Here is a 21,503-nt window from a genome sequence, read left to right on the forward strand (position 1 = left end):
TTTATTATAGGTCTATCTATATAGGCAAATTATACTGACAAGTATCACAAATAGACAGCGCTTCACACGTTTTCGCAATCACTCCAGCTGTTACGGGCTGAATAAAGTGAATCTACCGGCTACTTATAATGAAAATTCCACGAAAATAAAAGCGCCATAGCCGCCAAGTATTTTCTTACAAACTATAAAAAAGGTCAAATATTAGAAACATCCTTAGAACAAAAAGTGATCTCGTAGATTCTGATTTATTAAATAAAGATAGGGTCACAAATACCATAGAGTTATTTATATAGTATCAAAGTGTTACTTCCTACATACTAGATGTGGTACAGAAATCTGTGAACAATAAAGTAGGCTAATAAATTCAATAAAATCATTCTTTTTACCATTTTCTCTACACCACGTCTCGCTTGTTGAGAGTCAATTATCTAAGAAATTAGTTTAAATATTATTTTAATCTTTCTCAGCAATAGTTGTTAAACATTCATCTATTTCAATTTCAGAGAGTAGCCTAAACACTGGTTGATTAACCGTAGCAATTCCAACTTCAATATCTCCACACTTAAAATCAACACCTAAAGTACTTTGTAGAGACTCAATAGTTGCATTAATTACGTCTATTGAAGAAGATAATTGTGTCTTTTTAAGAATCTTCTCCAAAATATTGGTTCCCTCTCGTTCTTTGGATCCAATAGCACATGCTTTGTAAGATGCAAAGTACCCTGCTGGATCTACCTTATAAATAGAAGGTCCATCTTCATCATCTATAGATACAAACATTGCAGAGGCTCCTAAAAGCCTCATAGATGCATGTTGGGTATACATTTGATTTACATCTGCTACTTTATGGCATAGATATGATACAGGCATCTCCATACCATTATTAAAAGTAAAATCACTTGCTATTTCTCTACATCTATAAAAAAGAAAAGATATCAAGAATATTGGAAATAAAAGAGACATTGATTCGTAGATAGATAGATTGTATTATATAGATTATCAAGAATATCTATTACAATCTACTTTCTCACTTAAAAATAAAATATACTATCTTACTAATATAATTAATTATAAAAACTTACTTTGATATCATGGCCTTACAGTCAGGTCCTATTCCTAAAGCTACAGCTCCAATACCCCTTCGAATACGGAACATGGATGTTACATAAGAAGTATCCAATAGCTTATCTTGTTGTCCCTGTTGATTAGGTACCTTTTTTTGGCAAGCAATACAAACAGTATCTGTCCCTTTAATTGCTATTGCTGTTAAATTAGAATTTTTAACTGCTCTAAAAGCATATTCAATTTGGTACAATTTACCCTCTGGAGAAAAAATTGTAATATGACGGTCATGCAAAGATTGAGATGCACGGGACATTTCTCAATATTATAATGTTAAGTACTTCTAATATGTAAAGAAACACTACAGTCTATCTTATCACGCCCCCCTACCACTTTATAAGAAAACTCATCTGCATATATGGCGCCTGATAAAATTGTTTGGTTCTCCTTGGCGCTATTTTTGTGAATTTTTGCTACATTATGATCTAGACCCACTGTTAAAATATTTGTGGTTGTCTATACAAATGAGTCTACAAGCGCTATAAAAAAACCACTTAACTTGTAGATATAGTATTGTAAAACATAGTAGAGTAGTGCTATAGCGATTTAATTGGTACATTAAGAAGAATATAACCCAGTAATACCTGAATTAGTATAATATATCAGAGTCATTAAATAATTAGTAAAGTTGACTATATATAATAGAAATTAGTTTAACTAGACTAATACTAATCACTAATTTCAACAATTTGTATTATCTCTACATCGGAATCTGAGCTTAAATCAATATTTGTCTTTTGAGTCTCCTCTTTAGAGGCATATGAGTTACTTATTTGCTTGTTAAATACAGTAGAATTCCTAGTTTTATCTGAATCTGAAATCTTTGTGAATTTACCACCACATTTAGAAAGATGTAGATTCCACCATGAATCATTTGGACCCGGAGCACGATTAATAGAACGTTTTACAAAACCATAATATGGAGCTTCTAATCTACAAGGACCATTGCAACGCCATATATTCGTACGATAAAAATTGACTTCATTAATAAATGAATGATATATTGTTATATTCAAACCTGTTTTCATATTAATTCTATTCATATGAAATATGAATTCTGGTCCATGAGCTGATCTATCTTTACAATTATTTGTAACAAATAAATAAGCATGTATTAATTCATGCAACAATGTTTCTTTAAGTTCTTTAACTGATCTATATTTTAGTAAGGGTTCCGACAAACTAATGACACATCTTCCACCTATTTCATAGGTACATGTTCCAGCACAAAGCTTCATTCTTGAGCTCCATCTAACTATCACAGAACCTAAATTACCACCAAAACATAAATCATTATAGTAAAGAAATAACTCATGGATATCAGGAAATTCCCCCCTCTCTTCCTCAATTAAAAGATTATTCAACTTGGAAATTTTTACTTTTCTGAAAAAAAAATCTTAGATTTCATTTTTTTTAAAAGATAAATTTAAGGCGCCTAGAAATGGTGCATCACGTGGTTATTGGCTCTATACTGATCATCCTGATAAGTGAGGGGACGTGTGGTAAATGAATGAGCTATTGATAAGTCAGATTAATTAACCCCATATTCGAAACTATAATCATATTGATTAGTAGAAATTGAGGAGATGACTTTTATTTTTACTAAAAGTTGGTATTTAGTAACCTATGGTATCTTAGTCACTACTACTTGGACTATTACACTTTTGGCTGTAATACTTGGTAATATTCGTGATAAAGACTCTGCATTTTCACTTTTTATATTACCATTACAAATATCGCAAACTATAGCAGTTTTTGATATTCTAAATTCTTTATTTGGTCTGGTATCATCCCCTATATTTCCAACATTAGTTCAGGTTTTATCTCGTCTTCATATTGTATGGATTATTTTTTTCTTTTCTCCTGAAAACTCTCCTCAGATTACAACTATATTTTCAAGCATACTAGTAATAGCTTGGAGCTTATCTGAGCTAATTCGATACCCTTATTATATAGTCTTAAAATTATCAAATATTTACCCTAATATAAAGATACCAGTATTTCTCAAATGGCTAAGATATACTGCCTTTATTATATTGTATCCTATAGGGATACTTTCCGAAGTTGTGATCTGTTCAAATTTCATCTATGATATTCGAAGTCACTCTTCTGTTAAAGATTCAATATATTTAAAATTAATTCATTTCCCTCAGGAAATGCCAAACAAGTTTAACTTTGAAGTAAATCTTGCACACGTATATATAGCTATACTATGCCTCTATATACCAGGATCTATATATATGTATAGTTATATGCTATATCAACGTAAGAAATCTTTAACAAATTTGTGGAGAACAGATTCTGATTATTTAAAAAATGAATAATTTGGTTAAAATTAGGGATTCAATAATGGGATTTAGTGGTTTATTGTTAAACTTTTATAAAGCCTTTCAATTTCAATTTTAGTATATAATAACTAATAACACTAATATAATGTCACTCTATTTAATAGTTGATATTATTTGGCAATTTTCTTATTATTTGCTATTGTTATTATAATAGTGTGGGATTTTGTATACTAATTTACAATTTTTCAAAAACTGTCTAATCCTAATATTTCTAAAATGTATATCCTAATTTTGCAATTAATATAAGTACATTAATTAAAGTTTCTTTATAGATGACTTTTAATTCTATCAAAGATTTAAATAATGAAACTATGGAAACTAAGCTTAACAATTCATATGACTTTGACTTAAAAATCTTGAAATGTAACAGGAGACTTGAAAAGATTCAAAAATATATTAAAGAGAAATCTCGAAGAAAGAAGCAGTTAAATAAAATTAAAAGTCCTGAACTAAAGAATATGGTTAAGTTTGACAGATGCCCTCGGGAAATTTCAGATAGTTCTTGTGATGAAGATCTTGTTGAAGAATTACTTACAAAGTACACTGAACAATCTTTAAACAACATTATCAATTGTAATCCAAATATTTATGGAGATAATAATACTTTATGTAAATCTGATAAGCTCTTGAATTCTTTAGAAAAGAATTTTGAAGATAATCAGAACTGTATCGTAAATTGTTGTGGAGATTTGGAGATAAACAACTGCAATACATCATATAGAGATAATATTCCATGCCAATATATTAAAAGTGAAGAATGTGACATGAAATCTCCTTATCTACAAGATAAGATATTTCATTTTAAAGTAGATAACTTAGAAAAACTCCAGTCTAGACAAGATCAATCTTGTACTAATTTATTATGTTCTAAAGGAAAGGATCTAGTCAAGCCATGTGAAGTATGTTTAGAAGATATAGAAAAAGTTCATAGATGCAAATGCAAATTTGATAATATAAGAAATAGTTCAGCTAGGACAATAGATAATTTGGAATTTAAAGATATTAAAGATTCTAATAAGAGCTGTAAAGATTCAATGACTTCGAAATCAGCTTTGACGAATTGCAGTGTTTTTTCAGATAAGCTTTCAGAGATAGTTCCTGAATATAAGTTATTCTGTTGGAATAATGATTTCTTTAGTAAAGATGATACTAAAGAAATCGATTTTGATAAAAAATATGAGGCTGAGTATATTCTACTTTCTTTGTCTATAAATCCTCCATTTGGAATTAATAGTGAAGATAGTTCACTTTTACCTCATTTATGTAGTGATAGAGAAGTTGATGCACTAATAAAATTTTTGGACTTGAAATCAATCCCCAATGTTGGGAAATTATATTGTTACTTTGCAAGGAAAAGATTAATAAGATCAATTAGATTAATGAGCAAAGATGAAAATATAAGCCCAACAATTAAAGTATGTATTTATATCGATGAACCGGAAAATTTAATGCTCTATACTATTGGCTCAGCTCCAGTTGCTACTAAACAGTCTTTCAACTTTATTTTCAGAAATTATATGACAAAAATTAGAATAACAAGATTTCTAGTTTGTTTAATTCTTGTATACCCGTTTGATCTATACAAGGATATCATTACATTAACTACTACAGATAGAATTTTACCTATTTATTTAGTAGAACTAACCTGAAGCTACTCTATTACCCAGATTTGTTCTTAGTACAACCAAACTTGTTTGTAGTACAACTTTATTAAAGTCTTCCTCTATATATTTAGTATGAACTACAAATAAATTATATCTACTTTATCAGTTGAGAGAATCAGCAACTAGCCATGGTAACAAGCTTGCTACCTGTTTTACATTAAATATGAAATATTACAATTACAAACCAGATGTTGATTTTGAAATAGAGTAGCAAAAAGAAAAAAAAGAAATAAGAGTTAAATTATCTGCAAATTAGCAATACTAAATTAAATATTAAGTGAACTGATTTTGAAAATTAATATTCTAAGGAGAATTTAACCTAAAGAGACTTTATGTAATATTTCATTCTATATTCATCCCTATATATAGAATATAGATCTAATAGAATATTCAATTTAATTTAAAAGATAAATATTGAATATTCTAAGTAATTCCGAAGTATTTAAGAGTCCTCCAAAATAAGTATTAGACTAAAGAAGTGTTTACTTAGAGAGACCAGAATAAATAATAAGTTATAGTTGCTTTTTTTTCTTTTTTTATTTAGTATCAATTAAATTTTGAAAGTTATTACTCAATATGGAAATAAATCTTCAATAATGAAGTGATCACCTATTTCTTCAGTAAATTTAAGTTTATTTTATTAGTAAAGTCAAACAAGGGTTAATTATGTTTACCAACAGATTCCATCGTCAATTCCCCAGATTTCCTTATTTTACCTATCTACCATATATAGGTGATTCTTGACTATGTTCAATATTTCTACTAAACTACTTTTAAAATAAAAAGAAATTTTTAACTTCAAAAATCTCATTTAAAGTCCTTGTAGGACTTAAATTGTAAATTTATTAACTCCTGAATTAAAAAAATCCCCTAATTCTTTATATTGTAAACCTCAAACATCCAATTACTAGATATATTTAGTTAAAAAATTCACAAATATATTTGTTTGCTATGGCACTAAATTATAGTATCTAAATATTTAAAGGTAATGTAGGTAACTACTTTTTCTTTTAGAAATTTAATTTGACAGACTAAATTAGACTAAAATTAGTACCTGAGTAAATCTTTGACATTCTTTAATACAAGTCCAAATAACTAAGGCTATTTAATATATTTCATTCTCTGCAATGTACAATGTAAATATAAATCTTAATACTCAAATAGAGTCAACTTCTAATTTTTCAAGAACTAAATTATCATAAAAAGTTTTAGATACTGGATCCAGTCTGTTATAATTGGAACCTACAAACATAGGAATTCCCAAAGCATCAGCTTTAATTGGATCTATTTTCCTAATAGTTATCTGATATGGAAGAAAAGCCAACAAATCACTTCTTAATTTTTTCGCCGAATTATAAAAAGTGGAAATCTCCTTATTATCAAATTTTCTAATATTAGATATATTGGGATCTTTTAGTAATTGCAAAAAAAACTTCTGTACTTTTATCAATTCCAATAAATAATTTTTCCCAATAATACTAGTCTTTCTACACATATTTTTTAAACGATTATTAATCTCTCTGCATAAAGATAATAATCTTGGAATCATTATTTTGAAATATCCTGAAAATTCTTGAAACTCTGCTGACCAAGTATTCATTGCTAGTTCCATTTTGAATTTACGTAAAGTTGGATCTAAAGTCTCATCTGGATAAATTGGTAAATTATAATTTTCAGCATTAATTGGTGTTAAAGTATGTGCTGCAATAGAAATTAGGGGACTTAAGGTAATCTCATCACGATATCTCTTGTACATAGGTTTAAATTCTTGTTCATATATAATTAGTTCATCTACAGACCCTTTATTAAGGAGAAATTTCTTATAAATATCGTTTATCACCTCAGTCTTTGCTGCCAAATTCATAATTTCATTGCTATAAGTAATTAATAAACCTTCTTCAGACAGATCTGTATAATTTAGTAAATTTACAAAGGAGTTTGCAATCACGTCCCATATATAATTTAAAAAAGGTAAATCATTGTCTCTCCACTTTAACTCCTCATTTAAGAAGTAAAATATCCCAGGTTTATGACTATATCCATTAATCATTACACCCCCTGAGGGTGAACGACTATCTATAATTTCTTTTTGTAAAGAATCTTTCACCAGTAATACTACATATAAAATTGTAAACGTGATTAAAGTCATTCAAATTTAAATTATGAGTAACCTCTTATATTATGAATTAGAAATATAACCTTAGTAAAAATCATCACCTAGAATTTTGTTTAAATTTACCAAAACTAAACCTTAATACAGGAGCTATTAATAAGTTAAAAATCATTTTTTGGGCGGTATTTAGCATGTCTTTTTGAAACACTTATGCAAGTGGATAAGAAAACTCAAGTATGAATTTGGCCTTGGTAGTATCAAATTGCATGGAAGAATCTTAAAGGGCGAAAATTCAGGAATTAAAAAGGTATTCTACAAGTATCTTCATATGTTATTAGTCAAGCTAAGTAAAAAAAATGTCATCTCAAGGTACTGGGATGTTGCAAGAAATTGACACAACGCATAATAATGAAGTCTCTCAAGATCTGAATATGATATATGGGATCCCAGTATGGATTTTAGACTATTATAAGGGAAAGTTAAAGTATTTACGTGGGTACTTAAGAGATACAAATTTGGGTAAGAATGTAATGGTTGAATTTATGCCAGATAGTTCCAAAAACATCATAAAAATAAAAAGCTATCCAAAAAAGAATATCGGCCTAATTGAAACTAATCCAATAAAAAGTCCAGATTTAGTTTTTTTGGATATAACAACATCTCATGGAATATCTCATATACTTGGTGATAGATGTGCAGCTGGTTTTTATTACACATTTAGTGGTAAAGTGCTAATTTTTATACTTCCTAAAGGGGTATCAACTTCACGACTAATGCAAACTTATGATAATGTTCAAGTTCAAAAGTTTTGGATGGAAATGAGTACTAGATATGAACCTCATATTTTTTCAGTTACTAGACAATCTTTAATATCATTTAATGAAAAATATATGGACCAAGCATTAATAGCTATGGGAACTGAGGGTGCAGGTAAATGTCTAAATATTCACATGATAGTTCGATTTTTGGCTAAAAACTTGAGTTTATACAAGCACTTAAGAAGTTCTATTACTATTTCTGAAAAAGTAGCTGCAATTACTCACTTAATAAGATCTTTAATACAATTCCCTGGTGAATTAATCGTTAACCAAGATAGGCTATCACAATTCGGAACGAGTGCTGCAGGTCAAATTTGGAGAATTTACATTGATAAAGAATCTTGCTTTTGTGGAATTAATGTATTTTTGTGGGGCCTAAATACAAATAGCTTAACATACTGGGGTCGACATACTAGTCAGCCTTTATTTAATATCTTTTATCAAGTTGCTCATGGTATTATTTTAGAAAAAGATAACCCTTTAATAAAAGGATTAGAAATAACAGACTCAGAGAGGGATTTATATTTGATTCAAGTATCTCCACATTTAAGATCAAATATATCAGACCATCTAAAAAACTTTAGAATGACAATAGGATCTTTACACTCACTAGGATTAAGTGATGAACAAAAGATTGAATTTTTTAAGATATTGGTTTCTGTGGTAGTATCCGATGCATATGTATCTCTTTTGATAAATACTGCAGATGATGAAATGTCATCTATAAAAATTGTGGTTATTCCAATGCTATCTCGTTTATTAGGTGTGTCAATTGAGCAGTTAAGTAAAGCAGCAACTACTGTTTATTCATTTATACAACTCAGTGTAGGTCTATATTGTAGGCTGGTAGACTGGATCACAGATGTTGTAAATAAGAATATCAGACCTCCACCTAACTATGATATACATACTCTAAATTCAGTATTTTTAATCCATGGTCCGGGTATAGCAGTAAATGGGTATTCTTTATCAAATGCTCTCCAAAATTATTTTGAGGAACATATTAAAAAAGTTTATATATATGATACATTTATACGTGAGAGACAGGTTTATAGCTCTGAAGATATACCATTGCCTCCAGTAAACTATAGAGATGTGCATCAATCTTTAGATATTTTTGATTCAGAGGATTTTGGGTTATTAAAGGCACTTAGAACAGTCTCAAGGCGTCAGAGAAAATTATATGAATTTTTAGAAGAATTAGAAAAAGATTGTGAAGCAGTAACCCCCGTAATGTACAAATCAACACCTTCCGATGAATTTGGAAGAATAGATTTGGAACCTTCACGAGAAATATTCAATAAATTACTTAAAAATAAGCCAAATGATAAATTAAAATATATTAATGAATTAACTAAGAATAATAAGTCGTTAAATAAGCAGGGTGGAGAATTAATCTCCAAGACATCGTCTAGCAAAAAATTAAATAAAAACCTGACTGAAAATGAAATTCCTGACCAAGAAGAATGGGTAAAAATAATTCAAGATCGTCAATGTAAAATTTCCACGATTTATCATCAAGATATTAGGGATCGGATTATTAATTTAAGAAGGCCTAGAATGAATAAAAATAACCATACAGATGCAAAATGGCATGATTTATTTAGTGATGTAGCTGATAATTTTAAAGTTGACGGAGTTGAATCACTAAACCAATCAACTGTATATGTTGAAGATGAATTACAAGATGATATACCCGAATTTTTACCAGTAGAAATATCGATTGAGCACTCATTTGGTCAATGTAATTATAATATTTTAGGTATGGCTGATGAAGATATTATGAACCAAGTTAGTCCAGCTATTGCAAAATTATTTAGAAAATCTAAAAATTCGATAATTAAGGATTGTTGGAGTACTTTAGAAAAAAGTGATAAAAAAAAATCTCAAGATAAAAATGTAAATAAGACAAATAAAAAAAGAAATAACGAAAATATTGAAGATGTAGACATTATACAATTTGAAGAAGCATGGGATAAGGCAAATTTAGATATGGATATGAGCTGGTTACGTCTTAGTGCATTACCAGGATGTCCATCAATGTCGCAAATTGCTTATACATCATCAATATTACTAGGTAAATTTTTAAAAGAATCTGAAAATAGATATATAATTTGTTGTAAAAGCTTTAAACCTCACATAACTCTCCTAGATAAAGAAAACGAATTAAATAATGAATTAGATACTGTAGACGAAGGAGTTATAACTGAGGAGATTGTTAGATATGATATAACAGCACAAGTATTACATCAGCAATATGGCTACACAGTTCGTATACCCCTAAGGATTTTCTTATATAACTTTAGTCAAATATTTATACCTCGTCTTTACAAGCAAGGGATAGAGCAAGTAAAAAATAATGATAATTTAGGGAATGCAGTTAGGATATTAATGGAAGGAATGGATGTTCCTCCTACAGAATATTTTATTGGTAAATATAGCATTTTTATTCGTAATAAAATGATTTTAGTTTTAGAAAAAAGGCGTGAAGAATATCTTAAAACTATGTTACCAGCAGCCATTAAACTCCAACAAGCATGGAGAACTTTAAGACCAAGACTATTTTTAGCACAGCTACACTCTTTTAGTGTCAGAATTCAAGCTTTGGCAAGAAGAAGATTTGTAAAGATTTGGTATAAGTCAGTAGCTATATTACGTAATTTACTATGCGGAATATCATTATTAATCCATTTAACTATTCCATGGGTTAAGACTTCAACAATCTTTGATAAATTAGAGGAATTGGCTTATAAACGTGAAGAAGAACACCAATTCTTTAGAAATATAGCAGCTACAGCTATTCAAGCATGGTGGAGAGGAGAAATGGTTCGGCGTAAAATTTTGATACTTCGTTATAATCAATTCAGAGAATTTTCTATTCTTGTTATACAATCCACATGGCGTACATTTAAAGCCCAAGCAACTTTAGTTGAAAAATTAGCATTTACAAAAACTCCAAATTATAAGGCTACGAAAATTCAAGCTGTATTTCGTGGCTGGAGAGAACGTAAACGTTTTGGAAAACTTTTTAAACTGAATCGATGCTTATTAGCTCTAAAACGTAAATCCTGTATTCGAATAGGTATTGCAAAACACATTGAATATAGAGGAATGTTAAGACGTAGTCATATATCCAGAGAACAAATACGGTCTCATAGAGAAATAGTCAATAAAGCTATTATAATTCAAAGAGTTTTTAGAATGGCATTTTGTAGAAAACAATATTTAACTTTGTTACATGCAGCACGAGTTGTGCAATGCCGTGCATATACCTGCTTAGAAGTTTATAGATATTTTAAAGTACTAAAATCTGCATCAATGATTCAACATTGGTGGCGTGCATTATATAAATTCAAAATATTATTAAATTCAGGTGATATATTAATGAAGAGATTAAAACAATTCCCAGTTCGCATAAAATTAAGTCATGATCCTGTAAAACGTAATGAAGAATTTCAAAATCTATTAGATAGGGAATTTATACAATTTGACATGATGAGATATCCTTTGTTGAAAATGCAAGGATTATTTCAACCTTTGGCAAGAATTGTTGAAAGTAATACAGTCTTTTTAAATCCAGTTGAACTTAAAATATCACATGATATACGTGAATCTTATCCTGGTACATGGGGTAGATGCTTTGTAACTTTATGTAGACGATTATGTGCAGCTATTTTTGATATAGCTCCAACTAAACAATTTCCACCACTTAAAATTATTCAATTCTCAATTGGCCAGAATCATTCTTTAGCTTTAATAGCCGAAAGAGTTTTAGCTGGACAAGATAATAGTGAGTCTGCAACATTTGATACAACTTCAATCAATAAGAACAATTCTAAAAGACTCAATAATGATAATTATCCAGATAATGAATATTTTAAACAAAGTCATGCATTAATTGGACAACAATCTGGCAAATTATTAAATTTTGAGTATAAAAATCATGTCTATGCGTGGGGGTTGAATAATGCTGGGCAGTTAGGATCTTGTGAAATTGATCGTTCTTCTACAAATATCAAAGAACCTATCCAATTTATTGATTCGGAATATCGTTATACAAAGTGTTCAGATACTGGTAAGAGTATCCGTTATTTATTAAGACAAGTGGACTATACAAGAAAAATACGTTGGGTTGGATGTGGAACTGATTACTCTGCAGCCATAACATATGATGGTAAACTGTTTACCTGGGGTGATAATACTTTCGGACAATGTGGACATGGTCATGATATAGATTATGTTTCAAGCCCCGAAATACTTAAGGCTTTAAAAGAGGAACAAATATATATGGCATCATGCGGATCAAGACATTGTGCTGTAGTTACCCAGAATGGAGCTGTTTATATTTGGGGTGCAGGTAGTCATGTATGCCTTGAAGATAATCGATTTGAAAAATTATATAAGAATATGAAAGATTATGATTTAGTAAAAGTGAGTTCAAATTTTTATGAGCCATATAGAATAGATCTTGGTAATTTAGAAGATCGTAATCAAAAATATGGAACTAAAAATGAAGATAAAGGAAGTTGTTATTCCACAAATGGATGTCCAAGAGCTTCATCTAATAGTTTTATGTATGGAGGAATAAGACATTTAATATGTGGGAATGGTTTTAATATTATATGTGGTCAAGATTTATATATCTGGGGTAGAAATGATAAGGGACAATTAGGTAATAGTAATAGAAAGCATGTATTAAAACCCAAAATATTGAAATTACCCACATTAGAGTCTTTGAATTTAAAATTTACTGGAAATATAAAAAAAAAGACAAGAAGGAGAAGCTTAATTACATTATCTTTGGGTAACAGGACTATCATATCATCAATAAGTGCAGGTTCTGACTTTGTTGCAGCTACAATAGAAAATGGTGTTAATATTATGTATATGTGGGGTCACTTTTCAGTTTTTGATCATGTTAACTCTAGTAATAATTTACTTAGCTCTTCCAATTTTGTATTCCAAAACCAGATACTTACTTCCAAATCTTCTTTAAAATCAATGAGTGAGTCCTGTATAATAGATAGAGCTATACATTGTCCCACTATAGTTAGACATCCTTTATGGGAAAATAAAATATTAACACAAGTAGCTTGCACAATCAGATCTGTTGCAGTAATAACAGAGGATAGTGAATTATATGGTTTTGATGCCGTTGAATTATTTAAAACAGAATCTGGAAAACTTGTCAATATTACAAAATTTGTTGAGAGTAGTGTTTCTGAGATAGATGAAAATTTAGTCAAATGGAAAATCCCCAATATGTCAAAAAAGGATGCAAAACCTGAAAAAAAAAAAGTAAATATTCCAGATAGTTGTAAAGATTTACCAATTCTCTATATACCAGAAAATTATAGTAAAAATACTCATTCAAAACATGATAATAATGAAGTTCAAGTGAATACCTTATTTTATTTTGAGCCTATATTATACCAGTATAGATGTGTTAGAAATACTCAAAAAGTAGGTTTATTGACAGAAAAAATTTGTTCTAGTGTTAGTTCTACAATGAGTATATTATGGGTTCAACATCGACGTCAAGCATTATCTCAACCTATTCAAAAATCAGTAGAAAATACTGATTTTAATTCAAGTAAAATGGATACAAATCGTAAACTTATTACTCAATACAGTAAAAATATAGAAAGTAATAGATCTATTGAAATAAAACCCACAGAATTAAAAAGTATAAATTCTAATAATAATACTGAAATAGATCTACAAGCTAGATTACGATCATCTACTTATGATATAAGTGGGAAATCATTGGTTCCAAATAATAATTTTAAATTAGATGCTTCAATATCTTCAAATTCAAACCAATCTAATGATTCTAAACTATCTATTTCAATTCCAAGTTATAATTTATTGTATAGAGTTCAACCGAAAGATTATATTCCTTCATATTTATATAAGGATACACATAAGACTAGAGGAATTGATAATATTGATGGTGGTACACTTAATGGCTTATTAAATAAACTAGAAAGTAATTTATATATCAGTCGTGAATTGAGTGATATTTCATAAAAATATATTTTTATGGTTGATCTATATTATAACTTGAAATTACTCAAATTTTATCTTTATAAGTACTTAATAAGATTAATCGAATTGTACTAGTGATATATAAAAATTAAGATTTAAATTGTGAAATTTTTTAATATATTAATAAATTTAACTAAATATTTTATTATTATTATACTCTAATATTTCTAAGTATATAATATATATATACTCAATACAATTTTATAATAGATGATATACTCGGATTTTTAGATTTAAATTTGCATGCAAATTATCGAGTATGGCACTTTTCTCAAATACATATCGTCTTGATAATAGTAACGACCCTTTTCCGATCTTCTGTTTATCGTTCTTTATTATTATTTGTCTTGCATCACGTATGTTTGATGTCCCTCGTATATAGTTATACAAAAAGTGCCAGTATTTAAAATCTTGTAAGTGCAAATTATTACACCTGATTCCATAAAGGAATACTCATAGTACAAATTTTCTAAGAGACATCAAATTGTACTTTGTAATAATCTAACTAAATACAAATATTGATATTTTAATTTTTTTTTTTTTAATATTAAATCTGTATACATTTCTACATATCTACAACTTGTAAATTTATATATTTAATACTTGAGAATTTGATACTATTTTGATTAACAAGATTCATTAATTACTATTATCATAATATTAAAGATTTTGTATGTTTTTTTAATTTTGATATAAGTCATGTCAATAAGTTTACCAATTGGAAGAGATCCACAAATAGAACTTGAGAATGATCCCAGAGTATTACTGGGATTAGCAAGGATAATTGGATGTGATGAAAACACGGGTAATATCACAAATAATGAGATAAGTGAGAAAATAGAACATATTGGGAATACAATCAAGAGAAAGCAATATTATGGATCTAGATCAGTTGAAGAGGGAAATTTCAAACAATATCAACAAGATGAACAATTAAAAGGTATTGATTTGAGAGTAAGTGATAATATTTTGGATAAATTTTTTATTTCAAACTCGTCTTCTATTATAAACACACCTAGCACAACTTTAAGCCCATTAACTAATCATAATCAAGCTCAAAATTTAGGTATGAATAAAATGACTAGTTTACCAATGGAAAGTTATGGATTATATATGAATAGGATGGACTTAATAGATCCAGTAGTTGATGAACTAAGTGCAAGAACAGCAAATCTTGTAGGTCCGTTGGTTTATCCAAACTCAGTTAGTTTAATTACACTACAAAAGTTATGGCAGAATTTATTGTTAATAAGTAATGTTTTGCAGCAACAACCTTCGCCTTCACTTTATCAATCTCTGTCATCACATATTAATAATGCCGCAGTTACAGCAGCAAATTTGTTTCCAACTCAAATACCATCTTCATATGTAGATATTCAGTCTTGTCACCTGTCTCCTTTGTTGACTTCAATTTGTAATGATAAAACAAATTCTAGTATATATTCTGAAACTTTACAATTTTTAGCTTCACAATGTGCACAATTAGTTAGTGGTCAAATTGTAGGATCTGGTGAAATTAGAGTTTCTGGTACAGAAATAAATGACAGCATTAGTACCTCTGGTAATGATAATAGAGAACTTTTTGGAACTCAAGAATGTAATACAAATGTTGTAGATAGTATTGTTAGAGCTCGACAAATAATTGTATCTAATTCCAGTAGTAGTGGTAATACAGTTACAAATAGTCTCGCTAGATCAAATACTAATGGTGTTTCAGAAGATACTTCAAATAATTTCCCTAATTTTACAGCTAGTGAAGATTTAAAAAATAAATCTTTACCTATAGAGCTTACACATTCTTTCACTTGTAATTCTGAATCTAAAAATCTAAAACCAAAACTCATAGGTAACACAAGATTGTCCGGAATACTGAAACATGACCAAATACGAGAGTTGTATGATACGAGTACAATACCTGAAGATCTTACTATTCCCCAATATTCTCCAGGTATTAAGTTAGTTTTAGGAGAAGCAGGAAGAGAACTTTTAAGAGCGTGTATAAGAAATAAGGGAATGAAAGGTAAGGATTTACAAAATACATCAATTACTGATTTACTGAAAGCGGCCCACGAAAATGACTTGTGGTTAGTAGCTATTAAAATACATTTGGAGCATCGTGGAGTCATCCCAATGAGTGCTATACACTCGAAGTGGAGGAAGCACAAGTCTATACAAAATAAAGTTAGGCGACAAAAACGTGAAAGAGCATCTGAATTACTTTCAATAGCATCTTGTGTAAATGTAAGTAGTGTTGAAATCAATGATATAAAGGAAAAAAGGATAAAAGTAGAAGAACATAATGACGAAAAACTAGGATGTGATAGTTCTTTGGAATATTACCCAGGAATAGTTTTAAGGTTAGGACATGAAGGTAGAAAAGCACTTATTAAGGCCATAAGAGGCTGTCATGAACAATCCCCTGAATCTGTTAATCTTGCATTCCAAAAAAATGGAATTTCCTACAGTCAAATTAGAAATGCCACAGTTTCTTTACTATTAAAAATGTCCTATTTATGTGGATTATGGGATGTAGCTGTGAAGTTACATCATCACCATATGAGTAAGAAAAAGAGGTACAATTTTAAAGATATTGAGTTTAACGTAAATGAACATAAAAGTAAGTCTGAAATATTAAATCACAGTGTTTTAGGTAGAGATATGGATTTTATAAAAGATGATCAAGATGAAAAATATGAGAGTGTTCATGAAGGAAATTTTGAAGGTCCTGAAAATAAAAAGAGTGCTCATATATATTTGAGTAATAATAACTCAAATGAACTCTGCACAGATCTTAGAATTATCTCAAACCCTAAAATAGATATTACTTTTTCTCCTCAGCATGAAAATTTTTGTCAAGGTTCAGATTCTGTTGTTCCCTATACAGCCGCATAATTATCCTCACAAAGTAAACTATAAATAGATTTGTACTCTTATTTGAATATTATAGTATATATTTCATTCAATTTCAAACTATTGATAAAGAAGCTAACAATACCGAATAGATAGGACTATTAAATGTAGATTTACTAAGAAGATTAAATAGTTCTTTTAAAGAAATTCAGTTTTCTATATTTTCTAATATTAAAATATTCTGAAATATTTTACTATATAAAAGATTATAGTTGAGACACCTTATCTACTTAAATATATAGCATCACTTATTTCAGTTGCAAAGATATGATTCAAAATATAGAAACCTCAAAGTTTTTTACAGTGAGTTGATCTGACAAGTAACCCTTAAATTTAAGGATATTGAGGATTTAAGGTAGATTAAGTTATAACACAGGTGATCTACTCTATTAATTATATTTCTTAACTTATAATCAATAAAGCTCGAATATATTAACAAAACTTTGCTTATTTCCACTATCAATTTAACTTATGATATGTGAATCTAGAAAATGATGCAATGTTAATCTTAAAAATATACCCGTAAATCTTAAGGAATGTTGTCTTGTACCCCCTAAGAGCGGTAAACAATTATTTTTGAAGCGCTCTATAGAGACGTAAGACTGGATTGTCAGTTTATGACGGGACCTATTCAATCTCAAAGTTAGGAATTCTGCAAACTTCCTGGGATTTTTTTGAGACTTAATAACATTATGTTAATTCTTCTTGAGACTCCAGCAGGCTATGGCCTGTTTAGAGTCACTAATTCTAAGATTCTGAATATGGATACTGAGGAAATTGCAAATTACTTTCAATCAGCAGAGAAGATTCATAAATCCGTTACTCTAGAAGCATTCCTACGTTTTAAAGATACAAAGTCTGCCCTTTTGGAGACAACAGCTCTGGTAGAGTCACGTATGAGTAAAAGTTTATCAAAGTTTCTCAAAAAGAATATTGAAAGTCCTGCATCGGAATCTTTAGCAGTAGTTGACAAGACTCTTGGTGGTATAATTAAACAGAAATTTGGAATTGATATTATTTATAACCCAAAGATGCAGGAGATAATACGTGGTATAAGGGATCAACTTGCTGATCTTGTGTCTGGTTTAAGTGAGAAGGATATGAAGACTATGGCTCTTTCATTATCCCATTCCTTGAGTCGTTTTAAGCTTAAGTTTAGCCCTGAAAAAATTGATACTATGATAATTCAGGCTGTGGCTTTATTGGATGATTTAGACCGAGAGCTAAATAATTATGCAATGAGATTACGTGAGTGGTATGGGTGGCATTTTCCCGAACTTGGAAAGATCATTGCTGATCGCGATATTTATGCCAAATGTGTGAAAATTATTGGATTTAGACATAATACTCGTAATGTAGATTTTCAACAGCCTCCTTGTAATATTCCAAGCGATATAGAGGAGGAAATAAAGCAAGCTGCTGAGATATCAATGGGTACAGATATTACGGATGAAGATTTAGAAAATATCATTGAATTATGTGACAGAGTTTTGGAACTTTCCGAATATAGATCATCACTATCGACTTATCTTAAAGCTAGAATGTCTAGTATTGCACCAAATCTCACTTATATGGTTGGTGAGTTGATTGGAGCTCGTTTAATAGCTCATGCTGGAAGTTTGATGAATTTGGCTAAACATCCCTCTAGTACTGTCCAGATTCTAGGGGCAGAAAAGGCTCTATTTAGAGCTCTAAAAACAAAAAAAAGCACACCAAAATATGGTCTTATATATCATGCTGCAGTTGTAGGACAGTCAGCTCCTAAACTTAAAGGCAAAATTAGTAGAATCTTGGCAGCAAAGCTTTCTCTATGTGTCCGTGTTGATGCTCTTAACGACCAAATTGAGCCCTCAGTAGCTATTGAAAATAAGAAATATGTGGAACGTCGTCTGGAGGAACTTAGTAACCAACTGAGTTCTGGGAGACTAGCTTCTTCTGGAAGTAATCGCAGACCTTCTACAACACCATATTATAGTCCAGTAAAGACTCAAGCTGTTGGTAGCTATGATACAGGAGCAGATGTATCAAATTTAAAACGTAAATCACATGATCAGGATATTAAGACTCCAACTAAAAAGTCCAAGTATTAAATTTAGAAAAGTAACTTATTGATATTGAAATTATAATTAAGGACTTTTATACAGCTATAAAGTTGATTTATAATAAATTATAAAAGATATTTAGAATAAAATTAGAAAGTGAAGTTTAAGTCCCAACTTTACTAATAACACCTTTATCTTCCACTTCTCCTAATAATGATCCTACTGAGACGTAATCCTCTTTATTTACTACAAATCTAAAGTTTTTGCTAGTTCGAAATAATAGTATTATTGTGCTTCCCAGTCTAAATTCTCCAATCTCTTCACCCTTCTTAAACTTAATGTTAACTTTATAAACATCCTCAGAATGTACAGCACAGCTCTCTCCTATATATACAGGAATAGTCTTAGGTGAATTGGTTCTAAAATCAGGAAGATTCTTTAGACGTATATCTGCTACTCCATAAGCAGCTATAGCTACATAGTAAATTTCTCCTTCACTCCAGGTGCCTTTTAAAACAACCCTTTCATTCACTGAGAATAAATCGTTAAGCCGTGATGCGAGACCTTTAAATACAGGAAGACATTCTCCAGTAATATGTTTTACTTCGTAAACTTTGAAGTCAGAAGGAGCATGGAAGTGGTGATAGTTGTGTGGACTCAGATATAAGGTAATAAAAACTAATTTTGAATCACTCTTATTTTCTGGTAATTTGTCTTTAATAACTGCAGATATGCTGAATGTTGCATCTTTAGCCTGAATACACTGATCAGACAAGACATCTCCTAATTCAACAACTTTTCCTTCACAAGGGCTCACAATGGAAGATGGTGAGTAGTCCTTAATTGATATATCAGATAATCTTTTAGATCTTGAGAATAATTCACCAAGTGATTTGTAGTTCTCTAGCGGTTGTGGTAACATTTCTTCAAAGTATTCCACTTTTTCGGAATATCCAAATTCCTTTAACTTTGTTCCATCTTTATTTCCATAAAGTCCCCAAGGGTTCCAAAATTGACCAATTAAAAGTTTATATATTGGTCTCCTATATGAAATTGGGATTTCAGTATTTAGTATATGTCCCAAGATTCTTGAACGTACTTTTCCAAATATAGTTTTAGCAAGGAAGATCTAAAAAAGAAAATAATCAGTTTTAGTATTTTAATTTATAATTTTGATAACATATTTCCAGTACTTCTACTAGATAGTTATAATATTGAATATCTTACTACTAGAAAGTAATATATCAAATTTCGCATTGTTTAATTCTCAGAAATCTGATAGTACCTATTAAAAGTTCATTTCTTATCAAACGTCAGTACATACCTTTCTAGGATTTTGTAAATGAGATGTATTTTCAGCTCTATCTATGGCATTTAGGAACTTTTTTTCACAAATTAAATAAGACCCTAACAGACAGTAACCCAATAGTAGTCCTCTTGGAGGTAATTTTCCAGTAAACAGCATAGTGCCTTTAGTCAGAGAAAAACTAAGGAAGATTTACTTTTCAAAGTTTAAGTCTAATCTCAACCGTATGAATAATAATGACAATATATATCTCTTAATCCTCTGTTAAGTACTATATAGTAATAAATACCAGATTACTTATTCTATTATTATTTCCAATTAAATGATATGTTATTTAAGAAAATTCTTGAGTTCAAAATTCTATAGTAAAATTACATGGTACTTCTCATTAATTATGAGTTGAGTTAGACTATTTAAAATATATATGTGTACAAGATCTTCCAGAAATATATGGCTATTTTAATTTATACAATTTTTTAAAGTTTTCTTTTTGTTCCTAAAAATTTATTACCCTCAGTACTCTAGCCGTATAATAAAAAGATATATTGCACTACCTGGGCGCAGCTTTATCAAATTATAGGTTTTCCCTAATATGGTACTTATAATATCAGTTGATATTAAATTCTACTCAATTTTTGTGTAATTAGGTAACTTTCGCATATATATCAGGATTTATATGCTATTAGGACTATTTAATAAAATATTGAAGCTGCATTGCTACAAAAGTGTATCGTACACAGCTCTTTACGAAAAGGAACTATAATAAAGCTAAATAGTTTTATATAGATATTAAAAAGTAAATATATGTTTTATATGTAAGTATTTGATTTATTACTTAGTTTTAAATAGTAAATTTCAGTGTAATAATAATATATGCCATCTACAAAGATCAATGTACTAGTTTGTAAATATTGGCTGTTTTTTTTCCAATAAATATTTTGAATGGATAAAAAGTTACTTTGAAACTATTTTATTTTATAAACTGCAATATTTAGAATATTTGGATCTTATAAGAAAATTTTAAAAATCTTAATTTTTTATTTTTTAATACTAAATGAAATAATGAGGAAATAAGGAATAATTGAATAGAATATATATTTAGAGATAAATTATATACATAAATTTGTTTATA

The 21,503-nt window shown here is 29.3% G+C and overlaps 9 protein-coding genes across 9 annotated transcripts; 5 read left to right on the forward strand and 4 right to left on the reverse strand.

Annotated features, from left to right (window-relative positions):
• Positions 1 to 453: 453 nt before the first annotated feature.
• On the reverse strand, positions 454 to 1,378 carry cand_001320 (proteasome subunit Alpha type 6; the record flags this gene model as incomplete). Its single annotated transcript, XM_067210380.1, has 2 exons — positions 454 to 916; positions 1,083 to 1,378. 2 exons carry the CDS (start codon positions 1,376 to 1,378, stop codon positions 454 to 456), a joined length of 759 nt encoding a protein of 252 aa, XP_067068331.1.
• A 412-nt stretch (positions 1,379 to 1,790) lies between these two features.
• On the reverse strand, positions 1,791 to 2,360 carry cand_001330 (uncharacterized protein; the record flags this gene model as incomplete). The annotated part of the gene is made up of 1 exon (XM_067210381.1): positions 1,791 to 2,360. One exon carries the CDS (start codon positions 2,358 to 2,360, stop codon positions 1,791 to 1,793), a length of 570 nt encoding a protein of 189 aa, XP_067068332.1.
• Positions 2,361 to 2,708: 348 nt separating this feature from the next.
• Positions 2,709 to 3,446, forward strand: cand_001340 (uncharacterized protein; the record flags this gene model as incomplete). Its single annotated transcript, XM_067210382.1, has 1 exon — positions 2,709 to 3,446. The coding sequence occupies one exon, from the start codon at positions 2,709 to 2,711 to the stop codon at positions 3,444 to 3,446; it is 738 nt and encodes a 245-aa protein (XP_067068333.1).
• Positions 3,447 to 3,742: 296 nt separating this feature from the next.
• Positions 3,743 to 5,119, forward strand: cand_001350 (uncharacterized protein; the record flags this gene model as incomplete). Its single annotated transcript, XM_067210383.1, has 1 exon — positions 3,743 to 5,119. The coding sequence occupies one exon, from the start codon at positions 3,743 to 3,745 to the stop codon at positions 5,117 to 5,119; it is 1,377 nt and encodes a 458-aa protein (XP_067068334.1).
• Positions 5,120 to 6,290: 1,171 nt separating this feature from the next.
• cand_001360 (uncharacterized protein) lies at positions 6,291 to 7,283 on the reverse strand (the record flags this gene model as incomplete). Its single annotated transcript, XM_067210384.1, has 1 exon — positions 6,291 to 7,283. The coding sequence occupies one exon, from the start codon at positions 7,281 to 7,283 to the stop codon at positions 6,291 to 6,293; it is 993 nt and encodes a 330-aa protein (XP_067068335.1).
• Positions 7,284 to 7,603: 320 nt separating this feature from the next.
• Positions 7,604 to 14,095, forward strand: cand_001370 (IQ calmodulin-binding motif family protein; the record flags this gene model as incomplete). Its single annotated transcript, XM_067210385.1, has 1 exon — positions 7,604 to 14,095. One exon carries the CDS (start codon positions 7,604 to 7,606, stop codon positions 14,093 to 14,095), a length of 6,492 nt encoding a protein of 2,163 aa, XP_067068336.1.
• A 717-nt stretch (positions 14,096 to 14,812) lies between these two features.
• Positions 14,813 to 17,005, forward strand: cand_001380 (uncharacterized protein; the record flags this gene model as incomplete). Its single annotated transcript, XM_067210386.1, has 1 exon — positions 14,813 to 17,005. One exon carries the CDS (start codon positions 14,813 to 14,815, stop codon positions 17,003 to 17,005), a length of 2,193 nt encoding a protein of 730 aa, XP_067068337.1.
• A 710-nt stretch (positions 17,006 to 17,715) lies between these two features.
• cand_001390 (nucleolar protein 5) lies at positions 17,716 to 19,113 on the forward strand (the record flags this gene model as incomplete). Its single annotated transcript, XM_067210387.1, has 1 exon — positions 17,716 to 19,113. The coding sequence occupies one exon, from the start codon at positions 17,716 to 17,718 to the stop codon at positions 19,111 to 19,113; it is 1,398 nt and encodes a 465-aa protein (XP_067068338.1).
• A 115-nt stretch (positions 19,114 to 19,228) lies between these two features.
• On the reverse strand, positions 19,229 to 20,530 carry cand_001400 (phosphatidylserine decarboxylase family protein; the record flags this gene model as incomplete). Its single annotated transcript, XM_067210388.1, has 2 exons — positions 19,229 to 20,194; positions 20,390 to 20,530. 2 exons carry the CDS (start codon positions 20,528 to 20,530, stop codon positions 19,229 to 19,231), a joined length of 1,107 nt encoding a protein of 368 aa, XP_067068339.1.
• Positions 20,531 to 21,503: the final 973 nt, after the last annotated feature.

Source organism: Cryptosporidium andersoni, assembly GCF_001865355.1.
Source record: "Cryptosporidium andersoni isolate 30847 chromosome Unknown contig_56, whole genome shotgun sequence".
NCBI lineage: Eukaryota > Apicomplexa > Conoidasida > Eucoccidiorida > Cryptosporidiidae > Cryptosporidium > Cryptosporidium andersoni.